The 22,882-nt window shown below is 41.4% G+C and overlaps 1 protein-coding gene across 1 annotated transcript in view; it reads right to left on the reverse strand.

Moving 5' to 3' along the window:
• Positions 1–318: 318 nt before the first annotated feature.
• The window catches only part of TGFBI (transforming growth factor beta induced), a 56,908-nt gene continuing 34,344 nt past the window's right edge, over positions 319–22,882 (reverse strand). The window contains exons 8-17 of the mRNA XM_048490898.1: positions 20,455–20,667; positions 18,027–18,164; positions 15,434–15,570; positions 13,304–13,440; positions 12,569–12,699; positions 10,097–10,221; positions 8,743–8,845; positions 5,897–5,976; positions 4,071–4,095; positions 319–2,253 (exon numbers count right to left, since the gene is read on the reverse strand). Coding sequence (XP_048346855.1) covers positions 2,213–2,253; positions 4,071–4,095; positions 5,897–5,976; positions 8,743–8,845; positions 10,097–10,221; positions 12,569–12,699; positions 13,304–13,440; positions 15,434–15,570; positions 18,027–18,164; positions 20,455–20,667 — 1,130 coding nt within the window. The 3' untranslated portion in view covers positions 319–2,212. The remainder of the gene's footprint in view (positions 2,254–4,070; positions 4,096–5,896; positions 5,977–8,742; positions 8,846–10,096; positions 10,222–12,568; positions 12,700–13,303; positions 13,441–15,433; positions 15,571–18,026; positions 18,165–20,454; positions 20,668–22,882) is intronic.

Raw genomic sequence — 22,882 nt, forward strand, 5'->3', positions numbered from 1 at the left:
CAGCAAAGTTGCAGACCCCTGCTCTAGACCTTGTAGTAGGTGGCTATACTGTAACTTCATTTCATGCCAACATCAATCCTTGAAAAACTCGGTTAATAGAGTTGTGGGAGAGTTACAGTATTACTTCCTTCCATAATAAGCTTCTCTTATTACTATGGTGGTACAGGAAACAGAAGCACAGCCGTGGCTGCCATACCACTCAGTATAACATCAGTACTGGCCTTGTGGGATATAAATCATCCTCTCAAATAATGAAACAAGTTGTAATCGTTATTGATATTTACAAGGCAAATATAGATTGTAAAAATTAAAAGCAAGTTTTATTACAAAGGAATTGTTTATTTGGATGTTCTGGTGAAAGAAGGGGAGGGGGGTTCTAGGACCACATTACAGATTTGTTGTCTTTTTGGTCTTCCACAGAGCAAAAGATACTTAAGTAAGAACCATATGCGTAAACAGAAACTAATTGACAGCACTGATCAAACCATAGCTTATACAATGCAAGTTTTGTAATATCAACCATGAGGCTCTAAAAAAAAAGTTAAAATGCAGAATTGCATGGAGGATTTTCAAAGCACAGGACGGAAGAAAATAAAAACCACATGTTCCTGTAAAAGTACATCAATGATATTGTTCAGACAGTATCTTGCAGAATCTTTAAGAGTACAGGCCACAGTTCAGAGAGCACCTTTCAGCATATACACTGGTTTTTGTCTTTTATTTCCCATCACAGCAGCCCCCACATTACACAACAAAACACTTCAGAAACACTCCTGAAATTCAAAAGGGCTTTTCTGTGTGCTGGGGGGTGGACAGACTTCTCTGTAGAGACAAGGATGGTCATATATCAAAACGGAAGCTACTCAGGCCACCTATCCAAAGCGATAATCTAGTTCCTAAAAAAATATCTCCATGAAGCTTTATTTGCAGTGATGGCATGTCTGGAAAGAGAATTAAGATTTTACATTGGAGTGATGAAATCAAATGCCTCCTCTTTGTTTACAAAATACATCTAGTGTTGAAAGTTCCAATGGACCCCACTTCTCCACAAGAAAATCCCTCAATCAGAACATCCCAGCTGGTGACTTAGGTTGCAACATCAATATGGACACCACAAAAATAGTCCCATCCTAAGCAGTCACACTCTTCTAAATCCATTGACTTCAAAGTATTTAGAAGGCTGTAACTATGCTTAGAGTGGCAATGAAGGAGTCACAAAGTTGGACTTTTTCTAAAGTCGAAGCTTCTTTGTTCCATTGTTTTAAAATGGTCACCTCCCCATGACAGAGCTGAACATGAGTCACTTGATTCTGTGTGCCTACACTAACCAGAAACATTCTAAATGGTTCTGTGACACTTAATTGTCTTGTACTACCTCCTTACTGAAAAGGGGCTATTATCCCCTTGGCCTCAATTTAGGCTCATGAGCTATCCATCTCTGTTTTCCATGTAAATTAGGCAGGTTCAGCCTGACTTTAAAAAATCATGGAAAATTTAAGTTAATTTTGGACTTTTTGACAGTTAGAGTCTAGAATATTCAAGAATCCCTTTTTCCAAGGTTGCAGGAGTCTTAATTTAGAAAAGCCTCCCACTGGGAAAAAAAATTCACATCTCCATGGCAGAGTGCAAGCATAGTGTGTATAAATCTGAGATTCAATTGCCAGCCAAAAGCATCTTGAGGGGCAGAGCTAGGAGAAAAAAATGATTACTCAGAGCTGCTACCAGTTAGACTAGACAACAGTGGCTGGCTGGAGATATGATTTGACTAAGCAGGCAGTTGCTTTCTATGTTCCATTTCTGACAGCACATTCAAGCCTTTACTTGGTCTTCAACATTTGTTTAAGTGCTAACCTGAGAAGATTTATATGGACCCAAGTGTGCCTTTCCATCACAGGTATTCTTAGTTCTTGCACATTTGAAGTTTGAGCTTAAATAGTTTTGGAGATGACCCTCAAATCCCAGCCCCCACCCCCCACCCCCATTCTTAGTTTCAGCTGGGAACAAAATTACCCTTATTGAACAATGGGTTAAATATATATGGCTTTTATTTTCTTTCCTTCATTTCAATTGGAAGACATGATATTTGTGTTTATTGGTTTATTTAAAAAAGAAACAACAACAGATGAACAACAGAATCCTTCTTTTCAGCGAACCCAATGGAAAATCTCTGGCTAATCCCTATTTGTGCTTTATGTGTAGAATGGCTTTCACTTTAATGTTTCATCCTTGCTGACAGTCTGGAATACAGAGGAGCTGAAAAAAGAAAAAGCAAATGCTATGAGAAAAGCAGCTGCTTAATGATCCCTGTTGGCTACAATTCAAAGGCCTTTGCCTCTAGTTGAATCAAAATCAATAGTCATTATGATGTCTCTGATTCAGTACAGTTCTCTGTAATATTGATCAATGGAAGGTTTAAACACTGAGCCCGTGATTGCAGCTTCCTCTTGAAGCTGTTGGGCTTCACTGTGTAACTGGATCATTTAGTGTTTAATCTGAAGCTCTGAAGGGTTCTGCTGGGCCTACAAAGTTGAACCAGAGCAGATAATATTGCGTGCAAGTCCCTTGTCAGCTGAGAGAATGAAAGTGTCTTTGTTCATCTAGGTGTGCACCAAGGCCCTGAGGTGAACACTAAAACTGCTGATCAGCTGATGGCCATGAACAGGTAGTGTCCAGATGTGGCAGAGTGGATTGTGCCATTCAGATATTACAGGATGGGGAAGGGTCATATTTTAATGCTCCCCCAAATAACAAACTCCTTGCTAGAAAAACCGAAGACATCAGAATACATAGACTGGTCTACTTTCTTTACTGTAAACTGGTTTTAACATGCAAGGAGTTTTATCGACTAGGAGGCATTCAGAAACAGCATGTAACAGCTACAGTCTGCAGTGGCACCATCCACTCTAACAACCAAGATTACTTCAGTTCATTTTGCTCTTGCAGCTGCAGTTTAGGCTTTAAGAATTAGCAGACATAAAAAATACTCCTGGGAGAAAGCCAGGGTGTGAAATATTCTGTTTTTGCCAATCACAGTGGACAAAGCATCATATACTATGGGCGATATAATCATCAATAAGATAATTGAGGATCCCATGCGGGTTTTGCATATGTGCATGCATGTGTGGGAAAGCCTGTCAAGTCACTATTTGGGCTACTACAGTTTAGAGGGATTCTGGTTTTGCCTCCATCAGGCACTTTAACCATCCTGTGGGCTTGCAGAACTTAACAAGCACTGGCTAAATACTTTACAAATAAATTATACATGACAGGGAAAAAAGGAGTAGGAAAAAAAGAACTGAAAACTACATCTACTTCCATAAACTGTGAAAAATAAATATTTTGGAACCTGGACAGTGTATTCTATTTATATCTGCATAGCTAACAGATCAAAACCACTCCTACATTCATGCCAGGACTATGCACTCAAGAGCAAAAATGGAGAGTAGTTTTCATCATCGACCACAACAATATTTAAAGAGGTTGATGACATGACAAAGTAGGAATGGTACATATTTGGATAGAAAGGGAACATGTTTGGACAACACAAGTTCTCTGGGTTATATCTAGAAACCATGATCCTTCCCCCCACCAAACTTACTGTACTGTATCTTCACTACTGGCCAGCTGTTCTGGAGAGAAGGAGGTGAGCACTGAAGACCTGATCATGTGAATATGGTCAAAAAGACCTTCTAGTGCTACAGCATAATCAACAGTAGAACTTTACCTTATTGACCTTTGAAATATTTATAAGACCACATTCAGAAAATGTAACATGTTCCAAATTCAATCAAGGTATATTGATCTGATCCTTTATAGCTGCTCAGCTGCCACTGACATATAGTATATACTATCCCACTGGCTGTTACATCCTAGATGAGGAATACTTCAATAATGCTTGTCAGCTAAAATTAATAAGACCTACTTCTATAATATTTCAGGCAAGTAAGAGTATATGTAACTGGGGAGTAAGAGTAGAAAACAGGGAAGTATGCAAAATATCATGTACCAACAGAATTTTGATAGGGTAATATATAATTAGGGGAGGCCAGCATCCTGTTAATCTTACTTACCTAGCCGAGCACTCCTTTGAGAAATCTAAAACAAAAGAAAGAAAACATGTTTAATATGCATTGTTAACCCCCATCCCCCCAGTTACAAAGCTTATAATGTAAAATAGAACAAAAACAAAAGAATATTTCATGTATACTCAAAATGAAATTAAGAATGCACCTTGAGCTCTCTTGTGCTCTCCGTCCAGCATCTCAGTCTATAGTAGACCTATGTTTCTCCAAATAGGGACACTTTCCTATCAGCCTTTCAGCATGGCCAATTGGCCATGCTGGTAGGGGCTGATGGGAATTGTAGTTCCTGAACATCTGGAGAGCCGCAGGTTCCCTACCCCTGGTCTATAGAATATAACTGATTGAGGGGATACTATGTTAATTTGAATGCAGGATCTACCTTGCCTTGTAATCAGAGACGTTCCTCCCATTGGTCAAAGTGGGCAGTTGCCCAAGGCACCCCCTTGTGGGGGGCGCAAAAACTGCAGGTTTGTTTCTGGGATTTTTTGTATTTTCAGTGTTTTCCCGTTTTTTGCTTGAAGAGGGTGCAGTTTTTAGGCTAGCAGCACCAAAATTTCAGGGATGTTTCGGAAGACTCTCCTGATGCTATCACCCAGGTTTGGTGAACTTTGGTCCAAGGGGTCCGCAACCTTCTTATGGACCCCTCAAGGGCAGCCTCCCATCATCCATTGCCTGCCTGTAAGCTAACAGAAGCTTTGGACCCCCTGAACCAAACTTTGGACCCCCTGAACCAAACTTCACCAAACCTGGGTGGTATCATTAGGAGAGTCTCCTAAAGATACCCTGAAAGTTTGGTGCTCCTAGCTTAACAATTGCACCTCTGAAAGCAGGCACCCCCAAATTTCCCCAGATTTTCCTTTTAAATCCCCCCCTTTGGCATGGATTTAAAGGGAGAATCTGAGGTCCCCAGTTTAAACATTGAACATTGATGCTGTTTCAGGGTAGGGGAGAGTCAATTAAAATAAGATCATTTTCAATGTTAGTTTAAACTGGGGAATCCCAGATTCTCCCTTTAAGGTGGATTTAAAAGGAGACTCTGGGCTCCTAGTTTAAACACCATTGAAAATGATGCTGTTTGGGGGTGGATTCCAGTATCACTTCTATAAACTTGGGAGCCCAGATTCTCCTTTTAAATCCACCTTAAAGGGACAATCTGGGGTTCCCAGTTTAAATAACATTGAAAGTGATGCTGTTTCCCCCAATTGGGGGACTGGATACAACACCATAAAATGTTTTCATAGCAGTAATAAAACATTTTGAAAGCATTTTGAAAAATTTTTCAAAAAATTATTTCTGCTGTGTGGCATGGCCTATTGCTGTGTTCAGATTTGTGAGTTGGGGCATGTTCTATAATGTGATGGTGACTTTGAAATGCCATGGTGTAAAAAATCACAGTGGGGGAGGGCGGCTGCCCACAGTGGGTGCGCCAAACTGCAGTTTGCCTAGATACGCCTGTGGGAATAGCTACAAGGGGGCCAGAGAAAGTGCGCGTTGAACCGGCCATGCGCCAGGGGCGGCGGCATCAAACTCAGGTTTTGCCCAAGGCTCCAGTTTGCCTAGTTACGCCACTGCTTGTAATCCAGTCTGGATGGCTGAATAGTACAGTAGATGCCTTGCATGCAAAAGATAGGTTCGGTGCCGGACATCTCCAGTTAATGGGTCTCAAGCAGGCAGAAACCTCTTTCTTCCTGAGATAATGGAAAGCTTCCACCAGTTCGAGTAGACCAGCGGTACAACTTGGTTTAAGGAAGCTTCAGATGTCTCACAAAAAAATGTAGACGCATCCCTAGATGTTGGCTGCATATCATATTTACCTGGGATGTGGCCGAGGCATGCCTGAAGATTTCCAGTGAAGGATTTGCAGGCTCATCAGCTCTTTCATTAGGCCTAAAAGCTAAAGGACACAATTCAAATCATCAATAAGGAAACACTTATAAATATTTCTTCTTCCACTAATTATGAGAGTAGGGATTGCATCAAAAAAGGATGAGGTGTTCCATAAGTAATCAAGTCATCTTTTTCTTTTAAGGTCAGGATCATGGCATGGGGGGAGGGGTTTTAAGACCAGGGCCGTTTCCGCACGGGCAAAATATGACGTCGTCGCAACGGAAAAAGAAGCGTCAGAGCGGCAGAGCGCCGCTCGCGGCAAGAAAGGCTGAGGTGCGCAGGGTCGCTACTGGCCGCTAAAAACGCTTAAACCGGGCGCCGCCAAGACGATTCGTGATGCAGAAAACGCTTAAAACCACTCTTTTTCCCCATGTGACGCGATCGACGCCAAGACTCGTGGGCGCAACAGCCGCCACGGAGCTGTCAGCCACAAATGGCGCCGGGCCTGCATCGGCTTCGCAAGTAGCGCGCAGGCCCAACGCCGTCTGGAGACGCGCCGGCCTCCGCAGAAGCGCTTTTCCGCGCGTAACCGGGTCGATTACATTTCTGCGGGCCATGCGGACGCTCAAGAAGTCTCCTCAGCCTTCGTCTGTGCGGGAACGCTTTGGGATGCGTTTACCCACTCTGCGACGCCGTCATCGCGTCGCTGCTTTTGGCCGTGCGGAAACGGCCCAGGAGTGTATTTATGCATTACAGCACTTATCACTGAAAATCTCTCTCCTTCCCTTGCAGTCTGGCTGGATCCAGTGTTCAACAGCAGACTCCGCCTCCAAAATCCTTGTGGACTTCAGAGACAGAGCTCACGGTTTAAGGCTGGACCCCATCAGGCCAAGCTCAGCTTCAAACTTCAGAAGGGAACTCTGGGGGAGACCCAGCTGTATAAAATTGAATCTTGCCAGGATGCAACTGCAATTTGATGCTGGGCTCAGCCTGGCTGGGGTTTACCTTTAACTACGGGCTCTATCACTTGCTCTGGAGGTAGAGCTTAAAGTTCAAAGCTGGATGGGGGAGTGGAGTTCCTGGCAGGGAGGAGCCCTGGTAGCTGAGGGAACACCCCATCATGTGGCACCCAGGACATACATACTGGCTGCCCTGTCCTATATATACATCTCTGTTTAAGACCCATTTGAAAAGTCCCACCGTTCAGGTCCTTATATGGGTTCTGGTCAAAATCTTTATGGTTTCAATGGTTCATATAGCAAATCTCTAGGCTCAGTTCAGGCTGGAAACCGGTTCGAGTGGAAGATTTAACCTTTCTATCTAATCCATCATAAATAAGGGGTGAAAAGCTTAAGAGCTCATTTACAGCGTTCTCAGTATCATATGTACTCTGATCCTAAGATGTATTGTTTTGTCTTAAATATTTTCACTTGGGTTCATTTATTGACATGAACCATCTTGAATACAAGAGGGAGGCTAGATGCAAAGGTATATGGTAAAATCCATTGAAGAATTCATGCAGTAACCCTTCATTAATGCTACATATGTTCCTTACTGTTCAAGCAATGAAGCATTAAAATGACATGTGAATACCTAGAAAATGCCACATATAATCTGTCTTGCTTTATGTATAACCTCTTTTTCAATCAGTTATAGTTATACCAATACTGGCATTAAGGAGGATGGGAAAGGAGCCAGATGCAATCCACCAGCATTTGATGGCAAAGAAGAAAAGCGTGATGTTTGCCTCCAGTCAGCAGAAAAGGAGATGTGGTCTATGGAGATGTATATCAACAGGCAGGTTGGAAGCACCTGGTTTGGCGTGAAAGAGGATTTGGTCAGTAAATGGCAAGTAGGAAGGTGACTTCGATGACAGAGACAAGGAGAGTGTAGGTTTTGGTAGGCAAGATGTTCAAGGCTGTCACAGAGACTAGAATATCTGAGGGGACTTTTCAGAAGCTAGCTACTTGTGTACTACTGCATGCCCAGCACTGAGTTTTGGAACAAATGCAGAATGCAGCTACATGGCATCTGGTATTTGGGGTGCCTAACTCATTTGAATTTGAGGCCATGAGACAAACCATTATGGTTTTAATAACAATTCATACAACTACAGGATGGAGACAATTCTGTGCAATAAGTTGTTTATCTTGAAGATTTATCAGGAGATTTGAGTAGATTTTAAGCTTGCCAGTTGGAACTCCATGAAAGAGGTTGCTGCTCTCTGCTGTCCAGCTGGTCTGTAAAGTCTACATGGGCTGCTGAACACATAAACTGAACCTACAAAACATGCTTGTAACCTCAAAATTATTTATGCTGAAACAATTTTATTTATCTTAAAGCCATGATAAGGGACTCCAATGGCACAACTAAGAATTCTAGAGGAGCTGCTTCACACTCTATTTCTGTACAGTCTTTCACACAGATAAGCAAGCCTCTGGACTTTATCTAGGGAAGACTACAAAATATCTTTTACGTGCAAATTACTGTTGAAGGAAACAATGATTCATGGTTGGGTATAATATGTTTTGTATTTTTTCTCCAACATCTTCAATCGACAGATACAAAAGTGCCTGCACTGCTTTTCTAAGTTCACCTTTGAAAAGTCAACTGAAGAACTTTAATGTTGCATGCCTGCCCCTCTGGAATGAATGATGGATTTGAAGAATAAAACGGTAGTGTTTCACAAGAAGATAAGAATTATTTCCCTGAACAAACAGGCACTTCACTGGTATTTTGCAATGCAGATGTCTTTAGCAACCGAGGAAAGGCTACCAAACTTAAGAAGGGGAAAGCATGTGCTGACTTCAATTCTGAATCCAATTTAACCTACCTGGTGGTTGTAAAACAGTATTCACAGCATAAATCACTCCATTAGTAGCCATAATGTCTGCCTCAGCAACAGGCTCCTTGTTGACATTTATTGCATTTCTTTTCTGATGTGAAAAAAGACCAAAAAAAAGTTGGGACAAATGATCAGATAATAAATGTATGCAGAAAGGTAGAAAAACAAGAAACGTCAAAGAAGATGAAAATGTCTACAAATGTCCAACGCTATACACACAGCATTTTTATGACTTCTTCCAGAAGCCTCTAGATAACTACCATACCACCAACTATGGAGCATTAGGATACAACTGTCAACAGCATGTTCTGAATTTGTGAAGACTGGGAAGAGCCAGTATAGTACTGTGGTTAGAGTGATGGACTAAAATTTGGGAGATCCAGATTCAAATTCCTACTCTACCATGCTGGGCAAGTCACACACTCTCAGCCTAACCTACTTCCTAAGATTTTTATGAGTACAAAGAACTACGTCAGCTGCTTTTGGTCACCACTGGGGAGAAAAGTAGGGCATGAATGAAGCAAAGAAAAGGAAAGCAAGCTGATGTGACCATATCACATGCACAGTGTTGAGGGGCATGGAATAAGAGCGCAAGGTTAGCACTGTTTCCTAATCACAACCACCATAATTTCTTATCCAGCATACCGCTAGATTCTTGACTTTGCATTCTCCCCACCTCAGAGGTCTTCAGATGATATCTCGCACCTTGGCTTCTAACAGAGAACATGGCAAGAGAGATGTTGGGCTCAAACTTATTTTACAACCTAAGCCTTGCAAGACCTCCTCTGCCAAGAGAAGTCAGTAAATGAGCCAGGAAGAGACACTGTGAACCTGAATTTGTGATTATCCTACAAGATAAATTTGGTGAGGAGCTTAGAAAAATGTGGACAAGCTGCAACCTTCTGTTCCTGCCCCTCTGTAGAATCTTAGGAGACAAACACTTTGGGTAACTCAATATCAAGAATAGCTGTGTTCTTTTTCTGCTGTGCTGAATGATTAAAAAAAACAATCATGAGATTGTAATCATGAGATCAGCAGGAGGGCAAACAAGTAAGTAATCAAAATAAGTTATCCAACAATAAAAAGATTGTCCACTCTTCAAGGTATTTGTGGAAGGATCAGCCCAGAAATGTCTTGCTTCAGCCACCTGGGATAGAAAACAGATTGCTTCTGACAGGAGAGTTTAATGTCTGAAGCTTCCTCGGGTTCCATAAGTCAATGTTCAATCAATTGGGCCCTTGTGGTCCCATTTGAGTGGAAGGGATGTAAATTTGGAAGGTGTTCTTGAAAGTGCATTAGAATGGAGTGATTGAGCATGAAATAAAAACAAATAAGGTCTTACAGTGCTGACTTCAAGTTTATCACCCTGCAGAGACTTCAGCCGTACAACAGCACCAACTGCTCCACTAACCAATATTTCATCTCCAATGTGGTACTTCAGAAGGTTGGCAAGTTCTTCAGCATTGTCTGGGGAGGAAAAGTCAACAAGTATGCATGAATTTTATAGCTTCTTTCACATGTTTCATGGTACCTTAAAAAGAAACTAAAACATCAAACTGCAACCTTGTGTACTGAGTGCAGCAGTTTGAAAGGGAAAAAATGAAAAACTATTTCCTCTCCCATGAAAAACGTGTGGCTGATCCATGGAAGTGAATACATCCTTGTTTCTCTACAGTACCAACTTCTAGATTCTCTTGGATGCCACTAAGTGTTCCTTCCAGCTAATCAACTGCTGCTTAGCACATGGCTGCTGAAGCAGTCCATTTAGCTGATGGTCTACAGCTGCCATGCCTCCAGATGGTTCAATAATGAAGCTATGTATTCAGTTGATTTCTTTATTATGAAACAGCATCAGGAAAAAGAATTTAGATTTCTATTGCCAGAAATAAAGTTTACATGCCAAAGCACCCTCCATTATACCTCTCGACATCCCTCTCCCCATCATTTAGCACCATCCTTAAAACCCAGTTCCCAGGGGAGTTTGGTACTCTCCAGTCCCACAGTCCAGAGCCAGCATGGCCTTCACTTAGGTCAAAACAACCCATATTCCCCAGCACTGAACAAAGCAATGGCTAGCAGGTGTCTAATGAGCTGATAAAGCATTGCCAGAGTAAAATGAAACTGCAGAAATACCTGTTAGATAAAAGAAAGGGGGGGATGGAAAAGGATCCTGTGTCCTGGCCAGGAGACATGGTAGGATCGAGCCAGAACTGGGAAGATCATGACAACACCACTGAGAAATAAATATTAAGTACTCTATCAAACAATATTTGATTTTGCTGTTGAAGGGCAAATATGAGTAATCTGTGGAAACTATGTTCATGCTCAGTGCACAAGTTCCAGTGAATGTGCAGAGGTGGGAGAGATTCAGTGTGCAGGAACCTGAATCCCTCCCCTTCCTCATTTATTGTCCATGTAATTTGGTAAGTGAACAGAACTATTAGTAAAGACTTTTAATCAAACACTTGATTCTAGATTTCATAAACAGAGACTTTTAGGCTCTTTTGCTCAGCTGCAAGCAGAAACCTAACCACATTACAGGTTGTCTGCATTTAGGCACAGATACTATCTATCGGTCCCAGCAGAGGGGTGAATCTACTGATGTGCTGAGAGGATTTTTGGCCTTTTAAACTTTCCTACGCCTTCAGGAAGCTTCTTTTGTGGTGTCGGTGTCCAGTCCTTGGATGGGACTGTATATCACTTTAAGTGTCACATACAGTGGCATCCCTTGGTTGTTTCTGACCTTAACCCTAACTGGATCTACACCCTATTTAAATCAGTATTAAATACTACCTAAACAAAATGAAAGTCATATAGTCAGTCTAAAAAGGCTCTTGTGGATTTCTACAACCCAGCTTTCATGCATCACACGGACTATCCCAGAATCTAGCAGATTTTCAATTCCCAAACCGTGTTCCAATACCATGTTTGCTTATAGCACAATGACTAAATAAGCACCAGTTTTATGATCTGTGGAAGACCTGTTACATTAACTGCCAAGAAATAAAAGTTGCACAAGTCAGCTATAGAGTCCCACCAACTGTGATTCATTGTTTCTAGAACCATAAACTAAATATTTTGCTTATGAAGTTCAACATTTCAACTGTTCACATCTGGGACATTTCAGTTCCACAGCAGCTTACAAATCAGTTATGAAATAGTTGAGCATTGAGCAAGCAAACAAATGTGCAGACTGCTGGCAATGAACATAAAAGGTTAACCAGTTTCCGGCAGATAATACTGCATTTTGATGACACAGATTGATAGGGCTTTTGACTGCTCTCAACCGGTTCATATTCTTTCCAAGTCAAAACCATATTCCAGCTTAGGAGAGAGAATGTTTCGACATTTACATGAAAAATAAATTAACATAACCACATACTTATGCTTTGTGCTCAAGCCTTTCTGGCATACAGTTATTGCAGTCTATGATTTTTTTAACACCTGTAGTATTAGCTGTACCTAATACTGGACAACAATGATAAAAACAGCTTAAAAACATAACATAAAACAACTAATTAACAATAATAAAACCAGGAACCATACAGCATCAGATGGCGTTTCATCCCTCCCCTCTCCCCAACTTTATGCCCATGGGAGGCCAGGTATACACACACACACACACTCTTCTACACATACATAGATATACACAAACACACATGCGCAGTAAAGCCCATTGCAGGGGGAAATGCAATGGGCTCTTGAAAAGGGGTTGTGAGCAAGCATTTTCTCTCACAATGGACTTTCCATGACAGCATCTATGGAAAACTGAAATGCCATCCATGTTCAATAAGATCTATGAACATTTATTTACCCATAAGTTTGTCCCGTTCTTCCCGTGGCATGGCTTGGAAAGCTTCATTTGTTGGTGCAAATACTGTGAAGGACTTTGGCCTGTTCAGTATTTCCGTGAGGCCTGCAGACTGGATGGCGGCCACTAAGGTGCTGTAAAATATGCACACAAAGAAACATCCAACCTTTGTAAGTGTCATTAGCTCAAGTCCACATCCACCATTTTATTTGGGGGTGGGGGAAGGATAATTATAAATAAGTAAAATACGTTTTAAGAACAAGTAACAATGTCTCAATGAAATATAGACACCACTAGTCTAAAGTATCATATGTGTAATAACATGTGCATGAACCTTCTGAACACTCAGATCTTTTTCAATGGATTTTATTCATACAACTTGTTATGATGAATTTTTTCAATAGAGCTCCTGTACTTTCCTTATACCTTGCCTCTCCCCCCAATGGGGATCCAAAATGGCCAGCATAGTTCTACTCTCCTCTATTTTATCCTCCAAACAATTCTGTGAGTAGGTTAGGCTGAAAGTCTGTGACCCAAGGTACCCAGTAAGCTTTTGAGGACACAGCTAGCTGCTGGTAGAAGGGGGGGGGGTGAAGAAAAGTCTGTGTGGGGTTTTTGTCCATTTGAATTTTGCAGCAGCAAAATGTTTTTGAGCACCAAATGTTTGCAGCACCAAAATGTTTTGGAGGGGTGAGGTTGCTCCTGTGAGAGGAGGCAAGAGCAAGGGAAAAATCTCACCTGAAACGATCATCTGCTTTGAGGACATCCATAACTGTTCCAACAGGGGGAGTCAACATCTTATCCACAGTGAACAAGGTGCCAAATCTTCCTCTTTTGTCATGGGCTGCAATGCAGACATTTTCTATGCAGAGATTCTGCAAGACAGATTGTATTTTAAGTACAGTGTAGCTATAAAAGATCTTAAATGATTGCTCCACTGTTGAAAACAAAGCAGATCAGGGCACATTTGGTGTTACTTGAAAACATCCAAATATGGATTGTCTAAGCAAGTAGTAACTTTGCTATTGTGGCCAACATATTACTTTCTGGGTGATAATCAAGTTACAGTACTCAGTAACACTGATACAATTCTATGTTGCTTGACAAACATCCATGTTGAGTCAGAGGAGATTCATACACTTATTTATTTATTTATTATTTGAATTTTTATACCGCCCCATCCCCAGGGGCTCTGGGCGGTGTACAACAGAACTAACAGAACTAATACAACGAATTCAGGAGCGAACAATAATTAAAACAACAACAATCCATAAGGCTCCATCATTAAAACATACTAAAACATACTAAATTTTTGTTAAAACAGCGGTAATCATAATAAAAGGCACCCGGTAAATCCTTACTCTTAAAACCCTCCCCTAGGGAGCAGCCGGGCTCCTCCATAGGAGGATAGTCTGGGTGTAAACGAGCAGGGGAGAACTCATCACAAGTTTTGCCTTCCTTTGCCTTCCTTCCTCATTACAACTCATCACAAGTTTTGCCTTCCTTTGATCTGCAGGTCCATGACTTGTTGTGGTATTTTTACACTTCCCCTTGTGTTGCTTTCCCCCTTCTCAAAACTGCCCCCGGGTTTTAATTTTAATTTAAGAGGTTTGGGATATAAATTCTCTGGGTTTACAACTTCCTTGTTATATAAACTTTGGGGGTATGCCTCTTTTATTTAAAATTACCATGCAAATGGTCCAATGCTTCAGGCAAGGTGCATCAGACCAGCATTCTCTTCCTTCCTCCCCACTTTTCAGAGTGGATTGCAATAGTTTTAATCCCAGTGGAGCTCCTGAAGGCAGGGACTTTGAAAGAGGCTAAGTGCATCAGACCAGCGTTTTCTTCTCCCCCTCCCCTCTTATCATGGCATGTTGTAATAGTTTTGTTTCTGCTGGAATTTCCAAAGTTGGCATTCAAGTAGGGACTCTGAAAGAGGCTAAGTGCACTGGATTAGTGTCCTTTTCCCTTCCCCCACCCCACTTTCCAGGGTAGATTGCACTAGCAACTCTTGCTAACAGGTAACACAGCAGAAAAATGAGGGATACAGGGGAATCACCATGAGGAGGGGGCCAGGTAGCAAAATGTTTGGAAAGTGGGAGGATGAAAGGGAGGAACTAGTCCTTTGAGGGAGAGGAATGAAGCAGTGGGAGGTGAAAAAAAAAACAGGGAAGACATGGTGCACACATTATGGTTCACTTTTCCGGAAGAGGGACAAAAATGTCCACACTTTGTCCACATTGCTAAAATCTGGGAATTGTCTCCCCAGAAGCAGGGCTTCTTCAGAACTGTTGCGTCAATGAAAATCTAATTCAGTTAACCTTGCAGATCTGTTGCATAACTAAAAATCTACCCCGAAGCAAAAGTCTGTTTGCCACAAGGAGATGTTCTTTGCCAGAAACAGATGAAGTGCAGAATTTTCAGGGAGGAGATCTGAAGTTGCTCTTATCCTTCCATACAAGGTTATTCTATAGATTAAAAAATATATATTTGTGTGTCATCTCATTAAGATTCCTTACTCATAATAAACTTCTATTATTATAACCCACACTCTGCTGTGGACTCTTTTAGGAAAGCTAGAGTACAAATGCAATAGGACAGACTGATGTATTGAGGTTTCAAATTCCACGCTGAAACTTCTATGGAATGAGCTATATTTGTTCTTTGAGAGTTGTCAGGGAATAGTTCAAAGACACATGATGTAGCAACTTTGTGAATGCTAACTAAGCAGGTCTGGGGCTTGTCAGGACCTGGGCAGGATGCTTCTTGAAGCCCCTATGCATGTGAGTTTGAGTTTCATGGTAGAAGAAAGATGAGAAAGACAGCTAATAAATAAATGAAGGATGAAGAGATTCAATGGAAACATACATTGCGGTAGACAAATACTCGCAGCTGCTTGCCACTCAGTGTTTCTAGCATCTGTCCATGATAAAGATATTTAGAGGAAAGCTGGTCTTTAACAATGTGATCCAGGAGCACGTTCCTGTCTGCAGAAGGAGTGTGATCTGCAACACAAAATAAGAGCAAGATGCCTCAATTTATAAGAACGTAATTAAAATTGCTCTAGAAGAAATGGTTGGAAAATACTGACAAAACTATGGAAAGAATAAAATTATAATTTTGTCTATTGCTTTCCTTTTCAAATATAGCAGGTAGAGGAACCAAGTCTGTCTCAACGCCCATACTTGAGAGATTATACATTAATAAAGAAATCTTGCAGATGGAAAACTTATGATTTACAGTGCAGCTAGTCTTGATTTATATTTTGATATTTCCATAATTCTTTTTAAGTGTTCAGATTTATGATAGAAACCACTGCATTAATTCCATTGTTACCTTACTTAACTTAGTCGTTCACAAAACATTTGCATTCTACTTATCTTTAAAATGGAAGAGGTTAATACTTTTGTAATTTTAATACTTTTGTAATTTGTTAATACTTTTGTAATTTATGGCTCAACCACAATGTCTGCATTTCTCCATTGCCCTGCCGTCTCCCAGAATAATATAACTGAACAGTAATTCCAGAGGAACAGCAGTGGAAATCTTCTTGCCACAAAACAAACAAAAAGAGTGTTGTGGCACTTAAGAGCTCCCTGAGGGTCTAACTACACATTACGAAGTCTTCCATTCCCCATATGTCCACCTTGGTTCATGTAGGGGTTATGGCAATTTTGTAACATGTCATTAGGCCCTGCATATTGATATAGTTCACTCTCTAAAGCCAACTGAACCTAATGCTAGACAGACCTTGGATGGGTGGCCTCATAAGAACCTCTGGGCTCTAGTCAGAAAAGGCAGGATCCAAAGGTAACAAATGTGGAGTGTTTCCTTACTTTGGTAGAGAACCCAACTTGCTATTAGTGCCATTACAGTAATACATACAGTCACCACAGTGGTTATATGCATTTCCCCCCAGCAGGATTACTAGCATTGTCAAAGGCAGGATGCACAATAGGGCAAGGGCTCCAAAAAATAAAATGATTAAATTTGCGCCCACCCTGAGCACCCCTTCTGATCAAAACAACAGAATGCACAAGAATAGCTTGTGTGGTGGTTCACTTGGAGGGCTAAATGCTGCTGGGTGGGGGTGGGGGTTAAGAGCAGAGGTGGGATCCAACCAGTTCTCACCACTTCTCTAGAAGTGTTTGCTAATTTTTTCTGAGTGCCGAGAGGGGGTTACTAAAGCAACCCTGCCCAATAGGGACTGGAGGTGCGTGTGTGCAGCAGAGCCACTGTTTGAATCCCACCACCATCGGAACATGTTAAAATTTTTGGATCCCACCACTGGTTAAGAGGATTCAGTACCTTTACCAAAGGGCACAAGAAGGCAGTTATGGAAGCACCAGGGTTGTTCTTCCAGCATTATGCAGGAACAGAACTAGTGCTTAATTAGCAAAACTCCACACCAGCAAGTGATGTCATCATCTGCAACTACCTAGTAGTACTTCCTTAGTAGTACTGCAACTACCTCCTTCACCTGATGCTCTCCAGAAAAGATTTAAAATCTCTTTTCCCCCATCAATACTGGTCAGTGGCAATAAATTGAGTTCTCTCAGCAGTGAGTCCTTCTTGTGCAAGGAACTGCTCTGAATTAAAAGACTCATCATCAACAGTGTTGTACCTTACTAAGCCCATTGACTTCAATGGACATAAAAGGGAATAACTGTCCAGGATTACATGGAAAGATGTATATGTTTTGGCCCTAAGTGAAAGCATAGATAGCCTGCTCACATTAGGACTACCGTCCCAAGTTTCTAACAAAAAGTCATTTTAAGTAATCTATTAAAACATTTAAAATCAATCTCCTACCTTTTAGCCAATGTGTCACACTAACCAAGCAGTGCATTATGAAACCCTCCCTACAGATACCTTATTGATAACGAGCAAATCCTACCACAGGATTTTAAAAGACAAAGCCAGTTTTAAAAAAATTTTGGTCACAATATTATTGCTATATTTTAGTGACCGATAATTGTGATCTCCAGACTCAGTAATCAAAATTGGTTTCAACAAAAACATTTGTTCCGAATTCCTATATGGGCAAAGCTTAGTGCACAGGGAAGGGGTTGCCTTTGTGATGCATATATGTGAGCCCTTTAAGTGAGCCCTTACAAGCTGACTTCAGTTTCCTTCCTCAATGCCTGTACAGAAGAGACCACATTTCTCCTTCAGAGTGTGTTGGTTGTAGTTGCCAAATGCAGTTGCCAAAGCCTTCCCTGATGGAAGCAATAAAGAAGCCTCCTGTTGAAGCTACCAGGGTCTCTCCTATGTGCTGACTGTCTGGATAAGTAAGTTTACCTATTCATTGGACCCCAGAGAATACTACAGCCTAAGTTCCTTCCCTCACTTTGTTGAGCACACAATACCCACAGACTACTAGTTGCTAAAGCATACCAATTAAACCTTGGGACTCAAATTAGGAGCAGATTGTACTATTATATGGATTTCCAAAGTTTACCTTTGTAGAATGAGTTGGTCGGGGCAAGGAGAGTCAGCCGTTCACTGCCAGTGAGGTAGGAACTGAGACCAGCTTGTCTTAAAAGGTCCATGGATGTTGAGACTTCAGATTCTTCTCCCAATTCCAATAAAGTTTTAGCTTGATTTTTTTAAAAGACAAAAGTCAGAATTATTATGTGAGTTATAATAAATTATTGATGAAGTATTAATCTATGAATCACCACAGAAAGTAAAAGTATTATAGTTGCCAAGCTAAAAAACTTATTAAACTTGAATTTTCAATGCTACACATGTATTTTAAGAGCAAAACAAACCATTAACAGCTCTTATGAAGTATTTCATACTTTCAGTTATTATCTGTCAGTATACCCTATCACTTCTTGTTCTTTTAAAACAACAAAACAGAAAATGTGAAGTAATTTTTAAAAATAAAAACTATTTTTAATCTTTTTCTCCATTAAAATAACAAATCAAAAATAACCCCATTTCAATAGTGGAGAAGTCTTGTAAGTTATAGAAATCAGTAACAGAAAACCTTCTGTAGATTCAGGGTCAGTTGATGTATGTAGACCCTGAATTCAGGAACTGACTTTTGAAATTTAATTTTATTATCACACTTCTGTCCATCAGGCAGTGAGAGGGATGCAGCCAGATTTAGTCTGAATGTGAGTATTATCAGCCTAATTATATTCTTATTGCCAACAGATGCCTCAAAAAGAGATTTCCCTCCAGACTCCAGATTTTACCCAGACCAACCTAAACACACACAAAAAGAGAAAAATAACATAACTTGCCAAATTACACAGGTGTCCATAATGAACAAGACCCTCAGAACTTTTCTCTCCTGAGTTCCCCATTGTCACAATAGCCCTGTACCTAACAGTGACTGGGGTTATTTCTTTAACAGCATCAATCAGATCCCAGAGATGGTGGGGAGAAGAGAGAGAGGTCACAAGGGTAGCGGTGAGAGTACAGATTTCTAGTGAATTTGAGATTCCACGGATAGGGTAAATCTCTGCAAAGTGGTCAAATATTCTTGCATGATCATCATCATTTATTTCTGTGAGGACAGGCAAAGGGAAAAAGATACTTTTATACAAGAGCCTTCTTAAAGTATCTTGCTACTAGGCAGATAGTATCAAATCACATGCATTGGTGAGCTGCCAAGGAAATAAGTGGCTAAGGGACAAACTCCACAGAATACCCAGATGTATCTAATAAAGTCCCAGTGTGCCATTTCTGTAAAAAAAATAAATGAGGAGGGGGTATTTTTGTGCAGAGCAACAGCAGAGAAAACAAGGGCATTATTTCCTTGCCACTATTTTTCCCACTGAAACTACCTCTACTACTTAATTCCCCACTTTGCAGGTTTCCATATCAATGTTTGAAAGGACAAACACAAATAGGAATACTACAAGGAGGCAAGTAGCTGGGGGTGGGGGTGGGGTGGGAAGATGTGAACTGAAGAAACAATCAACAGAGATAGTCAGGGACGTAGTTAAGGAGGGGTTCATGGGTTTACATGTCTAGAGGGGGGAGGGGCAGGCGCTTCTATGCCCCAGCTGCGCGTCCCTCCCACCCCAGCTGTGCCTCCCACCGGGCCCAGGCAACCGAGCAGCAGTGGCGGTGTTGCAAAGGTGTTAGTCCCTCCCACTACCAACAAGAGGCCAGTGTGGGGGGGGGTGCACGTGCACGCACACAACAGAACTAAAGGAAGCCACCCGCACATGCTGCCGGCATTGCACACTTGCAAGCTGCAAGCCAGCTGGCTGGCTGGGGAAAGAAAGTCTTGCTTCTCGTGAGAGCTCCTGGGCTCAAAACCTGCTTCCCGAGAGGCAAGACTTTCTTTTCCTAGTCAGCTGGCTTGCAGCTTGCAAGCGTGCGATGCCGGCTGGCTGTGCAGGTGGCTTCCCTTAGTTCTGCTGCATGTGCGCCCACGCACGCCCCACCAGGGATGGGTGGGGCCCCAAACCCACCCCATTAAAAAGCTATACCTAAACCACTGGTTGTCCTTTCTCTCCACCAAGGCACAAAAAAGGGTTCTTCCTGAATCTATTTTTGTGCATATATATGTGTTTGTTGTTTGCCTAATTCAACAGAAGCTGGAAATTAGGGTCAAGCAGAGGTCTTGCTTCTTCTAGAAGCCCTACGTAATTCGGAACAACAATACAGGGAGGCCATGTTGTTGCAAAGACAAATTCTTGCTTCTTCTAGAAGCCCTATGTAATTTGGAACAACAAACAGGGAAGTGAATGGTCAGAACTATGGAACACAGTTCTGTTTCTTGCTGGACCTGGCTCTCATAATCATCATTCCCTCCACAGATCTAAAAAAAACAAAGTTACTGACAAAGTTAGCCATACGCCTTAGCACTGTTGGACACTTTGGACAACATACTTTATTTGAGATAAATATTTTAAAAGCTTTACCCGAGTCTGGGATCAGAAGTTCGTTGACAAAGTGTATCACACCGTTGGTTGCTATGACATCTCTGTTTGCAATGATGGGTCTTCCATTGAGAGTCAGTTCATCACCATTACAGCCCACTTCCAGCATGCTACCCTCCAGCGTTTCCACAGATAAACCAGCAATAATGGCCTCAGCACACATAGCTGATTTCAAGATGTGGTGGCTCAACAGATCTACAGAGGCACAGAATATGATATGGAGGGATTTGAGAAAGCTAATTGAAAATGATCACTCACATACTACAATATACTGAGAAGTGACACTTCTGATTTTCCTTTGTACTACCTTGGAAGTCACAGCCTTCACAAGACACAAACTGAAAGAGATTGGAATGGAGGAAAATTCTGTAGCATAAGTACCCACTTCACTTCATCTCCTACTGGTTGCCAAGCCATGCCTGGCAACACTGAGTATGCATGTTCAAGATGCAGATTAAAAAGCAGATTACACATTTGTTCTATGAGGGCTTTCTGCATTGTTATTTTTCATATTAGTTTGGATACATTGCACCTTATTCCCATTTAAAAGGCACAATGCCCTGGCTTTAATTGTGCATTTCTTCTCTTTTGAAAATGAACAGATGCTTATATTTTTTAAATAAATGTTTACTGACTTGCTGCCTTTGTTGATGTGGTGAGGGTGGGGGAGGTGACCCCAGAAGCTTTTCCCAGTATGGTCCTCTGCCCATTGATGGACTTATGACAGCAGCAGTGATGTAGTGGTTAAGAGCAGGTGAACTCTAATCTGGAGAACTGGGTTTTCTCCACTCTGCCACTTGAGCTGTGGAAGCTTTTCTGGGGAATTCAGATTACTTTGTGCACTCCAGCACATGCCAGCTGGGTGACCTTGGGCTAGTCACAGTTTTTCATAACTCTCTCAGCCCCACTCACCTCACAGGATGCTTGTTGTGGGGGTGGGGGGTGGGAAGGGAAAGGAGACTGTCAGCCCCTTTGAGTCTCCTCACAGGAGAGAAAGTGGGAGATATAAATCCAAACTCTTCTTTTTCTTACTCCTTCTACAGAAGACTGGACCTGGCCGCAGCTGTGAACTACAGAACTTAAACTTGGGATTTGAAGGTCTAAGGGCACCTTTTGATTGATGGACACATGCTGGGAAATTGTTTTTTAAAACTTGCTGTTGCAAAGGTTAGTGCAGTCTGACTAGTGCTGAGCTAGTAAATCCTTTAAAGTGCTGACTACCTTGTGACTGCCGATAGTTATTGCTCATCTAGTTCCCCGAGCATAGTGATGAGTGTTACTCATCTAGTTCCCCTTGCTTTTGGTCTCCCACTCTGTCTCCTGGTTGATGACTCAGTGCTAACACAGTTTTTTCTCACAGTTTTCTCAATCTGTAAGGCAGGAATGAGAATGAGCTGAGACAAAGCACCATTGTCCATTTGTAAAATAAACACAGTATACCACCCTGGTACTGGAGAGGTGGATTCATATGTGTGGTCTATCAGTCTTCTGCCTTTGAAAGAAAACAGAACAGCACTATGGGGACTGCAAGTCTCCACTTTAAATGGCCAATGCAGTCACATAGCAACCAGCTCCAATGGCAGGTTCAAGTAGAGAGGTCCACTTTCTACCAACATACAAGATGTGTGTATGTGTACTTTCAAGATACAGATGACTTAAGACAACCCCAAAGGGTTTTCACGTTAAGAGACATTTGGAGATGATTTACTGTTCCCTGCCTCCACATAGGCTTAGAGAGTCTTGAGAGAACTGTGACTGACCGCAGGTCACACAACATGTTTCATGTAGAGGAGTGGGGAATCAAAACCAGTTCTCCAGATCAGAGTCTGCTGCTCTTAACCACTACACTTCACTGACTACACTAAGACGTTAGTCCAAGAGTATTTGCTGTCCCTCTCAGATAAACTAGCAAGCAACAAAGATAGATACTAAGAATCAAGTCCTATGAAGAATTACATCTTTCTAAGCTCAGTGAAGTTTGTGAACTCAGCAAGGTAGAATTTTGCTTAGGCCTGCACTGTAAAATCCCAAGAACTTCTGAAGAAAAGATATGAGAGACTGGACTTCTCAAGTAGAGAAATGCCTTAATTTGCACACTACTCACTTCCTGGGAAAATAATTTATTCTTCTGTGAGAATTATTCAACAGACAACTGGAATTCACAAGTTTGGAGCTGAATTTGAACATTCACTTGAGGAATTTAATGGAAACATATGGACCATGCTGATGGTTCTGTGAGTTTATAAATTAATTGCTACAAAGTGTTAAAATACTAATCCAAATTTGGAAGTTCAAACTGGCCACTTAGTAAGTCTCATAGATTTCTGTAAGGGAGACATAAGTATGTGCATCTCTCTTTACCAGCAATGGAATTTAGAAGCATGTACTTTAGGCTCTTCATTATTAACAT

Source organism: Sphaerodactylus townsendi, linkage group LG03, assembly GCF_021028975.2.
Source record: "Sphaerodactylus townsendi isolate TG3544 linkage group LG03, MPM_Stown_v2.3, whole genome shotgun sequence".
Taxonomy (NCBI): Eukaryota; Metazoa; Chordata; class Lepidosauria; order Squamata; family Sphaerodactylidae; genus Sphaerodactylus; species Sphaerodactylus townsendi.